This window comes from Taurulus bubalis (genome assembly GCF_910589615.1).
Source record: "Taurulus bubalis genome assembly, chromosome: 13".
NCBI lineage: Eukaryota > Metazoa > Chordata > Actinopteri > Perciformes > Cottidae > Taurulus > Taurulus bubalis.
The window spans coordinates 2,956,949-2,973,980 of record NC_136601.1 but is presented as its reverse complement, the minus strand read 5'-3'; the positions used below and the strand labels follow the sequence as shown (position 1 = coordinate 2,973,980).

The following is a 17,032-nucleotide window of genomic DNA, read 5'->3' as shown; positions in this document are numbered from 1 at the left end:
ATATATGATAGATAGATAACTGTAAAGGTCACAGGGTCTGATGGACTCTCCTCATACTCTGTACTACATTCTCTGCAAATAGACCTCCACTTTTACATTGTGTGCGTGTGTGCGTGTGTGTGTGTGTGTGTGTGTGTGTGTGTGTGTGTGTGTGTGTGTGTGTGTGTGTGTGTCACAGAACAAGGCCTGCATTGATGCTGCCAGTGAGGCTCTGGAAGGCGTCCAGAGTAGAGTAGAGTGTTTGAGGGGCCGGTGTGTGTGTGTGTGTGTGTGTGTGTGTGTGTGTGTGTGTAGGTGTGTGTGTGTGTGTGTGTGTGGTATGCTTTCAGTGCTTCACACAGACACAAACCTTCAGCCTCCTCTTCACTCTCCTCAATGGGACTCAGAGGAGCATCATCAGGCGCTCCGAGCCAAGTTGGCATCGCCCGCTGAGGGCGGCGGCTCCGGTGACGTCAGCCGTGTGACCCAGATAGTATTCTGATAGTATTCAGATAGTATTCAGTATTCTGATAGTATTCTGATAGTATTCAGTATTCTGTGGTGACGGCCAGCTCCGGTTGGGTCACCGCTGCTCATTAAAGGCTCACAGAAATCCGCCAGAGTGTCGTTGATAAACTGTGATCCCTGGAGAATCATCTGCAAACAAACACCACCGTGATCCATAATCTCTTTTATTGTTATCATCACGTCTCATCAGTTTGATTTCAGGCTTTCCTCTCTCTGCTTCACAGTACTTTACTGTAAATGAGAGCCAACAGGGAAAGTGGGTTTAGGAGCCGGTCTCAGATATACGTCAGCTCTATCTTTATATATAGGGATATAAAGATGGAGCTGAGTCAGCAGCTTTGATATATACAGCATTAAAAGATGTTCTGGCACCATTATTGCGTTCATTGTCATCATCAAGGCTTTTAAATGTACATTTAAAGTGAAGTAAACACATACTGCCTTTTCTTTTCACTGATTTTAAACATGACTCCTGCTGGTCATGTGACGCTTCACTTCCACACGGCGATCTGCAGCTTCAGCTTCTATCTTCATCCAATCAAATCACACGTCTTCAGTTCGTGGCAGTGTGGGCTCCACACGTTCTTATCCGATCCCCCCCAAAAAAAGAATTCATCACGTAGAATTTCCCCTTGATAATTGTGTGAAATCCCAGCAGGGATGGATTTGTTCCACTCGGCCGAGCCGCTTGAGAAGAAGGCCACCAACATGGCTGCCAGGAGGCGAGTTCCCGTGCAGAGCCCTGCGCTGTAAATCATCTGGGAAGCCCCCTACGTCCTCTATATTCCTATCACATCTGTATTTTCTACACCGTCGTCTTCTCGCTCGGCTTAGCGGGGGGATTTTCTCCCTAAGCTGATTTATATCAGCTGATAGCCCTGTCATGAAGCCAGGCACTGGAATAAATGGATGAATAGACAGATGAAGAAAGAAGAACAAAAAAGCAATAAAAAGGATAGCGGCCGTGTTAATATCCATTTGAAATGTAAAACCCTCAAACGGGTTTGTTCTGTTTCCTCTCGGTGTCTCGGCCGCGAGGGAAGGAGAGTAGAGGGAAGATGAAGGACAACGTCAGGAGGGGTGGATGGAGGGAGACGGAGGAGAAGAAGAAGATGGCTGTCAAAGGTCAGAGAGGGAGAGAATGGATGAAGTGGGAAGAAGGCAAACAAGGAGGGACAGGAGCAAGGATGTACGGATCAAAACAGGAAGACAAAAAGGATGCAAGGAAATGAAGAGAGGATGGAGATAGGTAGGGAAAGAGGGGAGGGAGAGGAAGGTGGGATGGAAGAAGGGGTTTGGTACAAAATGAGAGGGATGAGGAAGTGACCACGGAGGGATAGGAGGATGAGGATAGAGGATGAAGATGGAGGAGGACGGAGGAGGAGGAGGAGGATAGAGGATGGAGGGTGAGGATGGAGGATTGAGGATGAGGATGGAGGATGAGGATGGAGGATGAGGATGAGGATGCAGGACGGAGGATGAGGATAAGGATGAGGATGGAGGATAAGGATGAGGATGCAGGCTGGAGGATAAGGATGCAGGCTGGAGGATGAGGATGGAGGACGGAGGATAAGGATGAGGATGAGGATGGAGGATGAGGATGGAGGATAAGGATGAGGATGCAGGCTGGAGGATGAGGATGGAGGACGGAGGATGAGGATGAGGATGCAGGATGGAGGATAAGGATGAGGATGGAGGATGGAGAATGGAGGATGAGGATGGAGGATAAGGATGAGGATGCAGGATGGAGGATGAGGATGAGGATGGAGGATGAGGATGGAGGATAAAGATGGAGGATGAGGATGGAGGATGAGGATGGAGGATGAGGATGGAGGATAAGGATGAGGATAGAGGATAAGGATGGAGGATGGAGAATGGAGGATGAGGATGGAGGATAAGGATGAGGATGGAGGATAAAGATGAGGATGGAGGATGAGGATGGAGGATGAGGATGGAGGATGAGGATGAGGATGGAGGATAAAGATGGAGGATGAGGATGGAGAATGGAGGATGCGGATGGAGGATGAGGATGGAGGATGAGGATGAGGATGGAGGATAAAGATGAGGATGCAGGATGAGGATGAGGATGGAGGATAAAGATGGAGGATGAGGATGGAGAATGAAAGAACTAGGATGAGGATGGAGGAAGTAGGATGAGGATGAGGATGGAGGATAAAGATGGAGGATGAGTCGAGGAGCAGAAGTCATATTCCACGTTATTATAGACTGATGGAACGTGAGCGTCGCTGCCAGCTTCGGCGGCGTGATGGATGTACAGGTGATGGATGTACAGGTGATGGATGTACAGGTGATGGATGTACAGGTGATGGATGTACAGCACCGTAACCTCTGCACTCCTCCGCCTCCCTGTGCACACATCCATCTGCAGGCTAACACCCGACAGAATATAGATTAGAAATTGAAATGCAAGGGGGCCGGAGTTCTCTACCACTTCCTGTCCAGGCGGTAACACCTGGACCGGATCACAGGAGCAATGAAATGAAATCAACCCCCAAATGTGCCGCCTTTTTTATTTTTTATTTTTAAAAGCGCATCCTAACCCCTCCATCTCTCTCTTCCTCCCCAGCTAATGCAGCTCCTGCTGACGCCTCCCAACGTGCCGGCCGCCGCCACCACCACCGCCGCCGCCGCCGCCGCACACAAAGACAGAGTCCACGGCCATCGCTATAGCAACAGAAGCCTGCAGAGGCCGACGAGACCCCCGGTCAAGGTGAGGCCCGAAAAAGTTGCATTTGAATGATTTACAGGAAGGAAACGGAGCTGTGAGTCTTCTGCCAGATAGTGAGATAACCCAAAAAAGTCAGATCCGTACATTTGATTACCAATAAGACAAATGGCAGTAAATGGATTCTCTCTCTCTCTCTCTCTCGCTCTCTCTCTCTCTCTCTCTCTCTCTCTCTCGGCGACCATAATCTCGCCTTAATTCCAGCAGCAGTAAACTGTTGCAGATTAACTCCAAAGGTCACTCGGAGAGAGGCGGCGTCTTATTTTCATGTTTGTCGGATGCACTGGAGCAGGGTGTGTGTGTGTGTGTATGTGTGTGTGTGTGTGTGTGTGTGTGTCAGTCTCGTGAGATAAGATGTGCACCATCAGCATCAATCCTACGTGAATTAATGACATCACAATAGCCGTCCGGGGAGAGCTTGAGCACCGAGGGTTAATTACAGCTTTAATTATCGCGGAAACTGCTGGAGAAAAAAAAAAGCGGCAGCTCAGCGGCTCCCGGTGCAGGAAGGACGGCCATCAGCGTCGGCATTTAAGAGCGAGTGTCGGAGCAAGCCGACAGGCCTGACATCACCAGTGTACATCATTCACGGGAACAGGAGTACGCTCCAAAGTCCAGCCAGCAGGGTTCATGTTATTCATTTTCAAATGAAAGATTTTCATTTTAGACTAAAACCCTCCTCAACCTTCAGCTGCTGCCGATGACAGATGTGGTGTCGGGGGAAGAGCGGACGTTTACGGCGGCCACTGCCGTGTGACTCGGCCCGTAATTGGATATCTGCTCCTGCTTTGTGCGTCTGGTGGCCGCTGATGACAGAAACGCGTCGTTTGTCTTGTGCGCGCGTTAAAAAAGAAAAAAACACGGAGGCCCGTCAGGCGGTGAAGAGAGGAGGATATAGAATACACCATCATGTAACCTCCCAACCTGCGTGTGTGTGTGTGTGTGTGTGTGTGTGTGGCTTTGCTGTGGCAGATGGTGGGAGCAGTGACTGACAGGTCAAGGGGGCAACAGTGAATCATAGTCTCTCTCTCTCTCTCTCTCTCTCTGTCCGAATGAGCAATATAGGATCGGGCATTTCATCCGGCTGCCCACTGAATCATCCCTCGGCACGTCGTAAAAACTGAAAATACTGCGTTGTGGTCGGCGCTCCTGTATCCAGGGGCAGGAAACTGGAGATGCACCCATGAGTGTGTTTTTGTTTTTGTTGGCCGGTTCATTTCTCTTGTGCTCTGGAGTCGCTGTAGACGCTGTGATGAGATACTTCCAGCGACAAGCACTCTTAATTTGTCTAAATTATCATATTCATATAACTTTTTGGTGACATAATAAAAAGCGTATGTCATCAAAATGCCCCCAAAAAAGGACATAATATAGTATGACATACTATGACATGAACACAAAAACAAAAAAAGGCTGCAGGCAATTTTTCAAAAATTCATGAACCTTTTTTTCTTCAGACTGAGTGTTGACCCTAGGAGTTGTCGCCCGTTGCCCGTGGAGACCACGCGCCGGTGTTCACGTGTGTGTGTGTGTGTGTGTGTGTGTGTGTGTCTCCGCCCTTCAGAACGACCTCCGCCCGGAGCGGAAGCCCCGAGCGGTGCGTCCCGCGGGCCGCCTGTGCACCGAGCTCCACCGCCACCTCACCACGGCCCGGGGGGCGGCCTCGGGGGACGCCCCGGCCCCGGACACGGAGGAGGACGAGGAGGAGGAGGAAGACGAGGACGAGGACAGCGAGTCGGAGGACGAGGATGAAGAGGAGGAGTCTTCCGGCAGCGAGGTGGAGGGCGCGACGGCGGCCGTGGCGGTCGTGTCCGCGGCGGCGGCGACGGCAGCGCCATCGCCGCCCGCCGAGCCGGCGAAGCCTCAGTTCAGCTCGGAGAAAGAACTGCGCTCGGTGGTGGAGCTCATCACCTACATGCACACCTACTGCCTCCCCGTGCGCAAGCAGCAGGGCTGGGACCGCAAGGACCGCGACGCCACGCGGGCCCGGGCCAGACCCGACGCGGCCCGCCCGGCCGGCGGCGGCTCTCACAGCAGGGTGGTCCTGGTGGCCCCTCCCGGGACTAGCGGGGGCTTAGCCGGCCCCAGGAGGCTCCCCTTCGCGAGGCGGCGGGAGATGAAGGCCAACTCCCTCCTCCGCGAGCTCCTGCAGCAGAGCAGCTCCTTCGACGTGAGCAAGCCTTACAGACTGCACAGCCCTCCCTACGCCCACTCGCTCAGCCCCAGCAGGGTGCCGGCTCCCTCCGCCCCGGCCAGGGTGGCCTGCTCCGCCGACCCGAAGCCAGATTGGCGCAAAGACTCCTCCTCCTCCTGCGAGAGGAGAAGCCGCTCCTCCGAGGCGCCGCAGAGCCCCGAGGAGGCGGAGGACGGCGGGTCCTTCTCCGTCCGGCGCTCGCGCCGCCTGGCCTCCTTCCCCAGCCGCTTCGCCAAGAGGCTGCGGCCTGGACGGGCCCGGGACGGGGAGGGGAGGGACCGGGAGGAGAGGGAGGAGGGGCGGGCCGGGGTCAAACTCCTGCCGACGCAAGCAGGAGGCGGGACTACGACGACGGCGGAGACGAGGCTGACGACGGGAGACGACGAGGACAAACCCTGCTGCCACAACGGTGAGGTGGAGGGGAAGGACACTGGCTTTCATTCTCATTACAGCTACGAATATCACCTTTTATTTATCGTCCACATCAGACACACTTTCCTCCCGCCTCGTAGTCAGAAGAGCATGAATGTCAGAGGCTCCTCCTGCATGCGTCTAACTGGCTTCTCATTCTGATTGCAGAGAAGCGAGCCTGCCTCTGTCTGACGCTGAAGTCCACAGGGTGAGTTCCTCCACGTGATGCACCCTGCTGGGTTCCATCACAGTCACGGATCAGCAAACGTTCTCCTTTTTTGACATTTTTTTTATGCCGCAGCGAGTCCTTAATGTTTAGAATTGCAGAAGCATCCTCAGATGAATGTCCTCCGGTCCTCCAGCTGTTAATGACGCCACAGGGTGCTGGTTCATATGCAGGCTCACAGTAAAGATCTAAATGGGAGATTCCAACTTTGTAATTTTAACCAAATAATGGAGGATCGAGAAACTTACGATAAAATATGGCGGTGCTCATTTCCAGAAATCGTTGTGCAGACAGATGGAGGATAGATGCCTCCTGAAAAATATAGCATGGTGTCGTTACAATGAAATGTTAGACCTGGACCTTCATGTAAAACTGCTTCTTAAAATTCATAATGCTAAATATTTCCAGACAGGAGAGATGACCCCATCCTTTAATGACATTGCAATGTAAAGAAGTTACTTATTTATGATCCATTTCTCTACGAGCCAAAGTGGAATATATTAATTTAAAATATGAGTTTATTCCCCTCCAGATAACTGTTAATAAGCAGAATATACATGACTGTCGTGTCTAAGCACTCAATGCACACCAGGCTGACGTCAGAGGGAGCTGCTGTTCCATACGGCTGAGGAGCGATCCATAATTCATACGTCTTGCACTTCCGAGTGCGGAGCGTTTGGCCCGGGGATTTGTTGTTGGCGGGGAGGCGGAGCCTCTCGAAACTAATGAGCACATTCACAGTTCAGCACGTCCAAGTTTGACGAATGTCGAGACGCGTAACGCGCCGCCTTAAACGTCGTAAGCGAGGTAGATTACGAGCAACATCTTCACGCCTCAGAATGATCCGGATTCGACTCAAAGCGTGGCTTCAGTCACGACGTGTTTAAGCTCACGGCCCTGTGTCATATCTTCAAACTGTAACAAGATTAACCAGGACGCCAAACTCCAGCGATTTCACTCCCAAAATCCCTAATGAATGGGACCTCTGGCCGGGCGCTCACAGCTCCTGCTTTTACAAATTAACCCCCAAACCCTGGACCGTCTCCAGCTCCGACCAGTCACGTCTATCCTGTACGAGCCAAGCTGGCATCCGTCCATCTTCTAAATTAAATCTGTCTTCTGAAGCGCTCACCAAAACATTTATTTTTTTTGCTAAAATACATTTCACTCCCCCTGTTCTCCGCCGAGGGGTAATATCCCGCCTGAAGCCAATCCACTTGGCAGCTCGCTTCCATCCTTCTTTCTTTCTTTCTTTCACGGCAACTGGAGAAAAAACAGAAACAAGACGAGCCAGAAATAGAAAAAGCAGAAGAAGAATAGAAGAGAGGGACGGAGAGTACATGTGGCCGCTGCGATAAGAAATGAGTGCCGAGAAATGGCAGACGCATTTACAGAGAAACATAATTCATATTCAGCGGACATCGGCTGGAGAGAGCTTTTAATGGGAGACGTTATTGGATTGCTTTGGACTTGGATTGTTTGGAAATATACAACATGACACAGCACTCTTTAATCTCTCTCTCTCTCTCCTTCTCCTTTGATCGGCTGTCTCTTCCCCATCAGAGAGTCCCAGTACAGCACCAAGCCTTTCGAGCAGACGCTCGGCGTGGATCTGTGTGGAACGGCAGGTAAACATCCCATCACTGTTTGTTTGGGTTCACGGTGATGTCGCAGGCTTGTGGGCCCAAACCTTCAGGAGTAACAGGAAGCCGTGCATCCGATTACCAGATATGAGAGGATCGATGCCGCTCTGGTATCTGTGCGTTAGCTTAGCTAGCTTTGTGCAAAGCTAACAAAAGGTGCCTCCCAGCAGCTAAAAACTCAAACATATACGTTCTATCTCATTTGTGTAATGGAGCCTACCTGTAAAAGGGTCAAACGGGACTATTTCTTGGCGGGAAGCAGTTTGCATCCAGCTCATCTTTTCCCTCCGCCCTTATTTTGTTTAAAGGTCTCACCCCACCCACCACCCCGCCTCACAAACCGGTGGAGGATGAGCTCTTCAAACCGGCAGACGGAGGAAAGGGAGGCGAAGGAACGGGCGGCGTCAGCGAGTCGCTTCACCCGGCCTCAAGCGCCAACGCCAAGGGCTCGTCCCGGCTGAGCCGCGCCCACCAGCAGCGGAAGCTCCCGGAGCAGACGGAGCTGTACGCCCAGCTGCGGCGCATGGGCCAGGCCGGCGACAGCGACACCCACAGCGCGTTCGGTGACCACGACTACTGCGCCCTGAGCCTCGGGGAGAGCCGCAAGCGCAGCGCCGCCATGCTCGGCGCCATTTTGCAGGCGCAGGGGGTGAGCTGCGGCGGCACGCCCAAAGAAGCCGACGATCGGGTGTCGGACGGGAACGGGGAAAGGCCGGTGGTGTCGGGAGGCGCGGCGGAACAGCTTGAGCGGCAGAGCACAGTGCCGATATCATCATCATCATCATCATCATCATCAGAAGCAGCAGCAGCACCGTTGACGACGCCGTTACGCTGCCAGCTGGCGGCTGCCACGCCTCCGGTCTCGGAGGAAGAGGCGGAGCGCTCGTCCGCGTCCCGCTCACCGTCGCCCATCCTCCACCTGTGCCCCGACTCGCCCGCCAGCAAGACAGACTCCAGGTGAGACAGACAGAAAGACAGACAGTTAGCTAGCTAGACTGACAGACAGCTAGGTAGCTAACTAGCTAGACAGGCAGACAGTTAGGTAGCTTGCTAGCTAGACAGGCAGACAGTTAGGTAGCTAGCTAGCCAGACAGGCAGACAGTTAGGTAGCTAGCTAGACAGACAGACAGACAGACAGACAGCTAGGTAGCTAGCTAGCTAGACAGGCAGACAGTTAGGTAGCTAGCTAGCTAGACAGACAGACAGACAGCTAGGTAGCTAGCTAGCTAGACAGGCAGACAGTTAGGTAGTTAGCTAGCCAGACAGGCAGACAGTTAGGTAGCTAGCTAGACAGACAGACAGACAGACAGCTAGACAGCTAGGTAGCTAGCTAGCTAGACAGACAGACAGTTAGGTAGCTAGCTAGACAGACATACAGACAGCTAGGTAGCTAGCTAGCTAGACAGGCAGACAGTTAGGTAGCTAGCTAGCTAGACGGACAGACAGACAGCTAGCTAGACAGACAGACAAACAGTTAGCTAGCTAGACAGACAGACGATGAGAGCGGGAGAAAGGAAAGGAGGTGTGAAGATGTGGGTCAAGGAGATTAACAGGGAAATGTAGGAGGGAAGGAGATGAGGACACGGGTAGAACACAGTATTAAAATAAGAGCGAGAACAATTGATGGCAAAATCTGTGGCGCTCGACAAAGTTCCGACCTTGAGTTTGTTGTCACCCGACCTTCTAGACACACTTTCTCTTTCAAAGGTCAAAGCGTCGTCCGACATCGCTTGAAATGGCGTCGCTGCTTGTGGCCGGTCGAAAGGATCGCGTCCTCGAGCTAAACACTTTCACTAGAGAGCAGGACTCTGCATCATGAGGGCGATCAGAAACGGGTTGAAGGGAGTCGCCCGATAAAGAACTCGCGCCAACTTTTCAATCAAACACTGAAACTTAAACGAGAAGTCTGGGGGGGGTTATTATACGTGTACGACTGTCGCATAGAAGAAGAAGGTCAGCGGCCGTATTATTTCTGGACATAGAAGACAATGGCAGAGAAAAAGGGTGGAGGGTGTAAGAGAGAGAGAGACGATAGAGAACGCCGTACTGCAGTAAGCGGGAGGAAGTCCGCCTTTTTGCCGCAGTTCACCTGTTTCCTCAAATGTGACATTTCAGTTTCACCTTGTGTCCGTCCTTATCTCACTCACATCCTCTCTCTCTCTTTTTCTCGCCCTCTTCTCTCTCTCGCCCTGTTTCAGTGAGAACTCTGAGATCTGTGACGACGACAAGCAGAGGAACAAAGCCAAGTCTGACGAGGTACAGAGAACATCCTGCAGCTCACAGAGTTCTGCATACATACATAAATATACACATATATATATATATATATATATATATATATATACATACATGCATCTGAAATCTGACTATGAACCTCTAAAGGTTGAATGCTTTTCGCCCAAAACGTGCCATAACAATACATCTTCAGACCCACGGCGCCCGACGCCGACACTTTCCTCACGTCCATCTGTGTATTTGTCCCTTTTGTCCTGACTGTTGCCATGGTTTCCCTGTTGCCAGGACAACTGCCAGGTGTTTTACATCCACAACCTGCCGACCAGCGTGACCCAGAACATGCTGCGCAAACGCTTCCAGGTCTTCGGCAAACCCGAGGACTGCAAAGTCATCATCTGCAACGAGTGAGTGTCCCCGACCTGCGATCCTCGATCTGAAGGGGAGGAGGGATATGGGAACTACTTTTTCTCTTTTTTGTACGCCGTTTGATGCACTTAAATGCAGTGTTCACAACTAGATTAAAGCATCGTAGTAGTCTTTGTCTGAAAGTGCACCAGAGTTCACCTCGACCTTGTAACAGCTGGTGAAACAACAGAGTGTAAACACCTGTGTGAACGGCCAGTAATACGGCACTGACCTCAGAAGGGAAGTTGAGTCCCTGGGCTCTGCTCCTAAAGAGAGGACGGGTCAATCACAGAGGACACACGTCCCCATGGGGTGGCGGGACTAAATATGGTAACGGTGCCCTCTCTTTGTGGCGAACATCTGTCCTTCCACTTGTATGCAGGGCTGCAGAAACTGTTTTCGGTTTAAGTTCCTCAGTGTATCCAGTTACTGCTTCATTCAATGTGCATTGACGGTACATGACCTGAACGCGTCCGTCTCTCTTGCAGGGAGCGCTGCGGGGTGATAAAGATCCGCCAGACGGGGGTCCAGAAGCACTGGAGAGAACGGGAGCCGGTTTTCCAGAACGAGCCCGCGGGCCTCAGGCGGCTGGCGAGGAAACGCTACATAGATCTGGGTAAGGAACACGGACACGGCGGCACGGCCCTGAAAAGAATTGCTAACGACCTCGTCTTTCCATAACGACCTTGTCTTTCTGTCCCTGCAGACGAGGCAGGCCCGGGCCCCGTGAAGAGCAAGTACGATGCACTGGACTTTGACACGCTGCTGAAGGAGGCCCAGAAGTCCCTGCACCGCTGACCCCGCAGGCCGGCCCGGCCTTACTGAACCTGCCTCTTAGTACCTCCATGCAAGGCAACCTCGCAAAATGTTTACATTTTTACCAATGGAATAAAGTAATGTTTAAGGACCTCGTTGATTTTTTTTTTTTTTTTGGGGTACGTTTCTTTTCACCAGAGGATACTGCTTTTTAAAAAAAAAACAGGAAGCCACCGGGAGTTAAGAGACGATGGAGAAAAATGGGACTTTTTCACAGCACCGGTAGAACGACTACAGACGATAGCGGTCCAGTTCTCTGCTGAACGCCGACGGGAGACGCCGTCTGCGTCGGTGGGATCATCGCCCGCCCTGTGGAGGAGCGGGCGAGAGACACCTCTGGAGCAACTCCTTGCTATTCCTGCGTTGCGTTGTGCGTCGTCATGGTGTGTGTGTGTGTGTGTGTGTGTGTGTGTTTATGCGCGTGTGTGTGTGTGTGTTATTTGTTCTGTTTGTTTTGTAAAAAAACTCCCTTTCCGGTTTCCGGGTGGTGAACCTGCGAGCTGTGTGTCGCCATGAAGGCGTGCGGTTGCAAAACCAGAAAGCAAAAAAATATATATAATAATTAAACCCCGGCTTTGTTTTAGCAGGAAAAAATTGTGGATGTTATAAATTTAAAAAAATCTATTTGTGTGTGTGTGCGTGTGTGTGTGTGTCTGTTATGGACAAAGAATATAAAAAAAACATTTAATCATTTGATGACTGATACAAGTTTACAAATCGAAAATGAAGATGAAAAAAAAAATCATGTTTTTTTTTTGTTTTTTTTTAATTGTAGTGCTTCCTTGATTTGATCTATGCACTGTAAGGAGGTCGACACCTCCACTGTCCTCCGCTGTCCCTCTTGTTTTGACTCTAATCTCCAACTCTGCCATGCTGACCCTTTGGCCTCTGCTACTGGCTGCTGCAGGCGCCGTCTGGCTGTGCACATCAAGACCCCGACTAGCTCCTGGGAAGAATTACGCCTCAAAATCCACTCACAAAGATGCCCATTGAGTTCTTCTAGAATTCTCAGAACTCCTCCCATGTGACCAGATTATATAAAGAGCTATCAAGTGTGATATTTACCGTCTTGGTAAAGAGTAAATCCAAGGCCTGGGCCTAAAGTTAGACATACAGGGTTGTTGGGTCTTCGTGCTTCATCGGTTGATTCCAGGTCAAAGTTGTTCCCACATTCAGAGGGGTCTTGATGTACATGCATATATATATTTGATGGGGTCCCACTGAACATAACGACACCCTCGAATGGCACAGCCAATGCAACACTTACTGTTTACATTTGGACTGCAGCAAGCAGGACTACAATGGGGACGTATAGATGATAGCCATAGCCGCGTTAGCACCATACCTCGTTCAGTGCAGAACTCCGTGTGAAGTCACCGCATCCTTTTTGTCCGGATCATCCCAGTGCAGTCTTCTTCTTTCACACTCAAAGTCCACCGCGGGAACTCGACGAGTGTATTTGTTTCTCCCGCGGCGACGTCACTGGGTTTCAAAGTACAAAAAGGGAAACCGGGACCAATCTGCTCCCCATAGTCCACCCATAGAACATTGCCAGAAGGAGACGGATCTGTTGGTTCAGATGGAATGTATTCAACAATCTGAATGTAACCGTTGCGTTTTCCCCCATTTCTGCTTGCCCAAAGATTGTGGCGTGTTTTATTTTTTATTTTTGTTGGTGCTTTTAGAAGAAGAAACAAAAAAGGTGGGGGTAGAGTTGCTTAGTCACGCGACGAATTCTGGCCTCGACGTGCAAAAAGTGGGAGGTGGTCGCCCTAATTAACATTCCTGATGCAGCCAGTAGCAACCGGCCGGGATTCGAACAAAAAAAAGAAAAGAAAGGGAGAGAGCCTTTTCCGAACCTGCCAATGCACGGAGGGCATCGAACCCTCCGAGTAACGAAAAGAACAAAGCTGGTTTCTCGCCCGGGAGGTCCTGTATCAGCTGAGCATCGCTACCTCAGAAACGTTCTCTGTGTGGGGGGATGGGCGGTCATGGGAGGGGTTTCGTGTTTGATTTTCTTTTCTAAATATACTATGACTCCTCCTCCTACCACTAAGCCCCTCCCCTTTCTCTTTCTCTAACTCTTTACTTCGCTTGCCTCGACGGTTTTTTATAGCGTGTCCGTTTCTTGGAGTCTCGACCGTGTGTCCGTTGTGTAAACTGAGTGTTTCGTCTTTGTCTCGTGTTTTGAGTCGGACACCGCTGACGCTTTGCAGGTCGGCGAGGAGGGGAGGGCTTTCGGGAGGGGGAGGGGAATCCAACGGCGGCGGCCGGTTGGTCCAATCGTGGAGGGGAAGAGAGCCACGTGTTTTCTTCAGGGACACGCCCCTTCCTCCAGATTCCCCCTCTTCCTCCTCTTCCTCGCCAAGGAGTTTCTAATAAAACGCAGCCCGTCCTTTTCTCCAACTCTATCGCTTTTCCGTCGCTTGTGGGTTCAAGGCCTAAACCCTGGTAACCTCCTCGTCCTCTTCCTCTTTATCTAATCAACTCCTCGGTAACACACACAACAAATTTGAATGTTTACATCACTCGATTCTCCTTTGACTTTATTAGGAACGCACACTTAGTACAAAGGCGCCTTATTCAGTGTTTTAAAAAATAAAGATTAGCAGCAAGTGAAGGGACCTCGCGTCGCTTCTCCAGGCTCACTGATGTCCGAAACTAACAAAAACAATTTAGTGCTATACATACTGATGAGAAACAAGGTGTCAACTTTTTAAAAATACAGGAGGGAAACAAAAAGACATTTTAACAATTAATCTCAAACAACTGAATGAGTATTTGTGCTTAGTATGTATACTACTAAAAAGTGAGAGAATGTGCTGGTTTACATATATAAAAAAAAAGAAAATATAATATATGAATATAAAATGTGTATATAGCACTATGCCTCGTTGTAAACATGAAATGTACTGTGTGTTTATTTGTTTTCTTCAAGTGGCGGGTCATAGTTGAGAGCTAATCAGACGGCAGGTGGTCAGATTGGTTTATTTCAAAATAGTCGATTTGTTTTTTTGTTGTTTTTTAGAACAGGGAGGAAATTAAGGGAAAGAATTAAGTTGAAACGACTTCACTCAAGAGTCCAACACTGTTGTAAAAGAAAGACAAAAAAGACACAAAGTATCCCTTTCCACTATCACACATAGAAGATTACGTTCATTACGTTTATGACACGACTAAATATTTTTTTATGTCTTTTTTTCATGTTTTCTTAAAGCAATTTGAAATGCAATACATAATAATCTTATCTTGAAGACAGCCTTTTTTCCGAAAAACCGAGGTAATAATGTACAGAGTGTGGTTGGTGAGAGGGAAGAGGCCGTCGATGCCGCTTCACACAGGAAAGCATACAAAAAACTAACTACGAGAAAGAATGTGGTGATAAACACATAACACGTCTACGAAACCAATACTAATATACTCTTGCACAAATAACGTCCCGAGCGATTTTTCTTCTCATTGAAAAGGAAGCCATTGTAACTATGTTATTACCACCTTTTTGATGGTACACAGGTTTGTTTGAATCTGAGTTGCATTGAACACTTGCTTTTATGACCGTTAACAGCCAATAGCTATATATATATATATATATACATATGTGTGACTGGTGAAATGGGATGTGGGCGGAAAGGAGAACAGAAGCGAAGTCGTGGATGCTTTGACCCGCAGGTCGAGTTCCACTCTGGTGGACACGGGTTGGCTGGACGCTGTAGAAATCCCAGTTTAAAAAAAAAGAGGAAGCGTTCTGGATTAAGTCATTTAAATGTCCGGTTTTGCGCATCACCAAAGCAGGACGGAGGCTAAATAAGGCCGGAAGGCAGCCGAAATCCATTCAAATCGCGAAGCCCGCGTAGAGACAGAAAGTTATTTTTACCTTGAAGTAGTGCGAGAGAAAAGGGTGGAAGTCAAGGGGTGTGACATGCCTTCAAAACTGGTGGAAAATGTGTCCAAAATGTTCCCTAAAAAGGTTTTCCTGGAGGTTCTGTACGTGGCCGAGCTCTTGTTGCTTCGTTTCCTTCGCGGAGGAAGAGCATTATTTCTACGTACAATCCCCCAAAAAATATCTGACTTCCACTTATTTGAGGAAACCGTAGGGCTCAAAGCACGTGGTGGGATTTCTACAGCTGCTCAAGAGGTGATGGACGTTGAAACGACCCCATTTTCCATCATTGCAAGCCTTAAAAATCAAACCGGGTGGGAAACTAAGCTTCCGCTAGCTTTCATTATTACCGTTTCAACTCCTTTCCAATCCAACGTGGTTTATTATTAAATAATTACTGACGTAATTAAAACTTTTTTCAATAGCCATATTATAATAAAAAGGTATATACATATATATGAATATATATATTTGTGTGTTTGTGTAGATATCTAGATTATTATATACTTTCTTATAGAAAACTTTGATGTTGACCATTCTCCTCGGTGTTTTGAGAACCCGGTGACACATTTCAACGTACTGCTGCTGTCCGCTTGGTCTAGGTGCTAGGTCCACGGACAGCGAATCAAAAAAAAGACAAAAAAAAAAAGAAAACACATCCTTCCAAAGGGAACTTACCCCCTAGTCAGAATGCAATACCTTTCTTTCCATTCTTCATTTCAGAAAGAAAAAAAAATGGACAATGGCAAGAAAACCACAAAACTTGATCGGCAAGTTGACCAAAAAAAAATAAAACTTCAACAATAAAAAGAGCGGCGCTCGTGGAAAAAAACAGCCTCGTCAAATTAAGTTTTATAGATGTTGTCGTTTTCAATGCCATGGCCCACTTAGAAAATACACAAAAAAATACAAAAATCTTTGTTTTTTATGTCACTTACTTGTTTTTAGTTTTGGAAAACAATGTATCTGTCAGCTAGCTTTCGCCATCACATGACCCCTGCCTGGACAGGAGTGCTTGCAATACCGGCCTCAGATTCCTCTTCCGTGGTCGACCAGCAGAACGGTCGCGTTTCAACATCGATACACAGAAACTAAAAATAGGTAAACCTGTCAAACTTGATAGCAACAGTGATGTCAAATAGGCACTTAGTAGGGACTGAACTGTCACACTGCTCCATGCGAGTGGGTCTTTGTGTTTTTGGTGGAAGAAGATATTTTGACATAAAGGGCATACATTGTTTTTTTTGTTTTTTCATTTCTATTGATTTTATTGTCTCTTTACATCTAATGACTATCAAATTCACATACATTTTTTTGTTTTTTAACTTAGTTTTTTTGGTAAAAAAAAAAAAAAAAAAGGTAAATACTGCTAGTGAGATTTTATATTTTTACATATGTTGGTTTTATTTCGCGTTTTTCTTTTCTTTTTTATTTATACACCACTTAGTTTGGATGTCTTTAAATGGTGTTTTTTTTGTGTGTGATTTCATATGTCTTGAGAATGTGGAGACAAAAGGCATTTCAGTATTTTTGAATTGTTAAAATCTAGTTTCATAGAAGCGGAAATATCTGATGTTATAAATTATATTTTAATTCATGTAAATAGTTTAAAACAGAAGACTGTGGCTTCCTTTTAAACTGAATACATTTCTCTTCAGAGATTGTTTACATTATGAAACTGTAGAGATGTGCTCCTCATATACTGTATAAAGTACATATATTCATTGATTTGCCTCAAAAAAATAAAATCCTAATGAACAGCTTTCTTTCGCTGCATATGTGGTGATTCTGGATGAAGTCATACTTTGGTCAGAGTACGGGATAAAACTGGGGGGAAGTGACATTTTTCATAAACAGATAGCATAAAAAGAACGATTCCACTCATTCATAGTTTTTAGCAAATGTTATTTGAATATATATATATATATATGTCAACAAAGCTCAAAAATATATATGTATACGTGCTTTT

General features: G+C 48.2%; 1 protein-coding gene across 1 annotated transcript in view; it reads left to right on the top strand.

Moving 5' to 3' along the window:
• The window catches only part of ppargc1b (peroxisome proliferator-activated receptor gamma, coactivator 1 beta), a gene marked incomplete at its 5' end in the record, with an annotated part of 72,572 nt that extends 61,359 nt beyond the window's left edge, over nucleotides 1-11,213 (top strand). Inside the window, 9 exons of the mRNA XM_079228599.1 lie at nucleotides 3,095-3,238; nucleotides 4,818-5,856; nucleotides 6,027-6,066; nucleotides 7,648-7,712; nucleotides 8,036-8,684; nucleotides 9,926-9,983; nucleotides 10,248-10,366; nucleotides 10,856-10,983; nucleotides 11,074-11,213. Of these exons, the coding sequence (XP_079084725.1) occupies nucleotides 3,095-3,238; nucleotides 4,818-5,856; nucleotides 6,027-6,066; nucleotides 7,648-7,712; nucleotides 8,036-8,684; nucleotides 9,926-9,983; nucleotides 10,248-10,366; nucleotides 10,856-10,983; nucleotides 11,074-11,165 (2,334 nt within the window). The 3' untranslated portion in view covers nucleotides 11,166-11,213. The remainder of the gene's footprint in view (nucleotides 1-3,094; nucleotides 3,239-4,817; nucleotides 5,857-6,026; nucleotides 6,067-7,647; nucleotides 7,713-8,035; nucleotides 8,685-9,925; nucleotides 9,984-10,247; nucleotides 10,367-10,855; nucleotides 10,984-11,073) is intronic.
• Nucleotides 11,214-17,032: the final 5,819 nt, after the last annotated feature.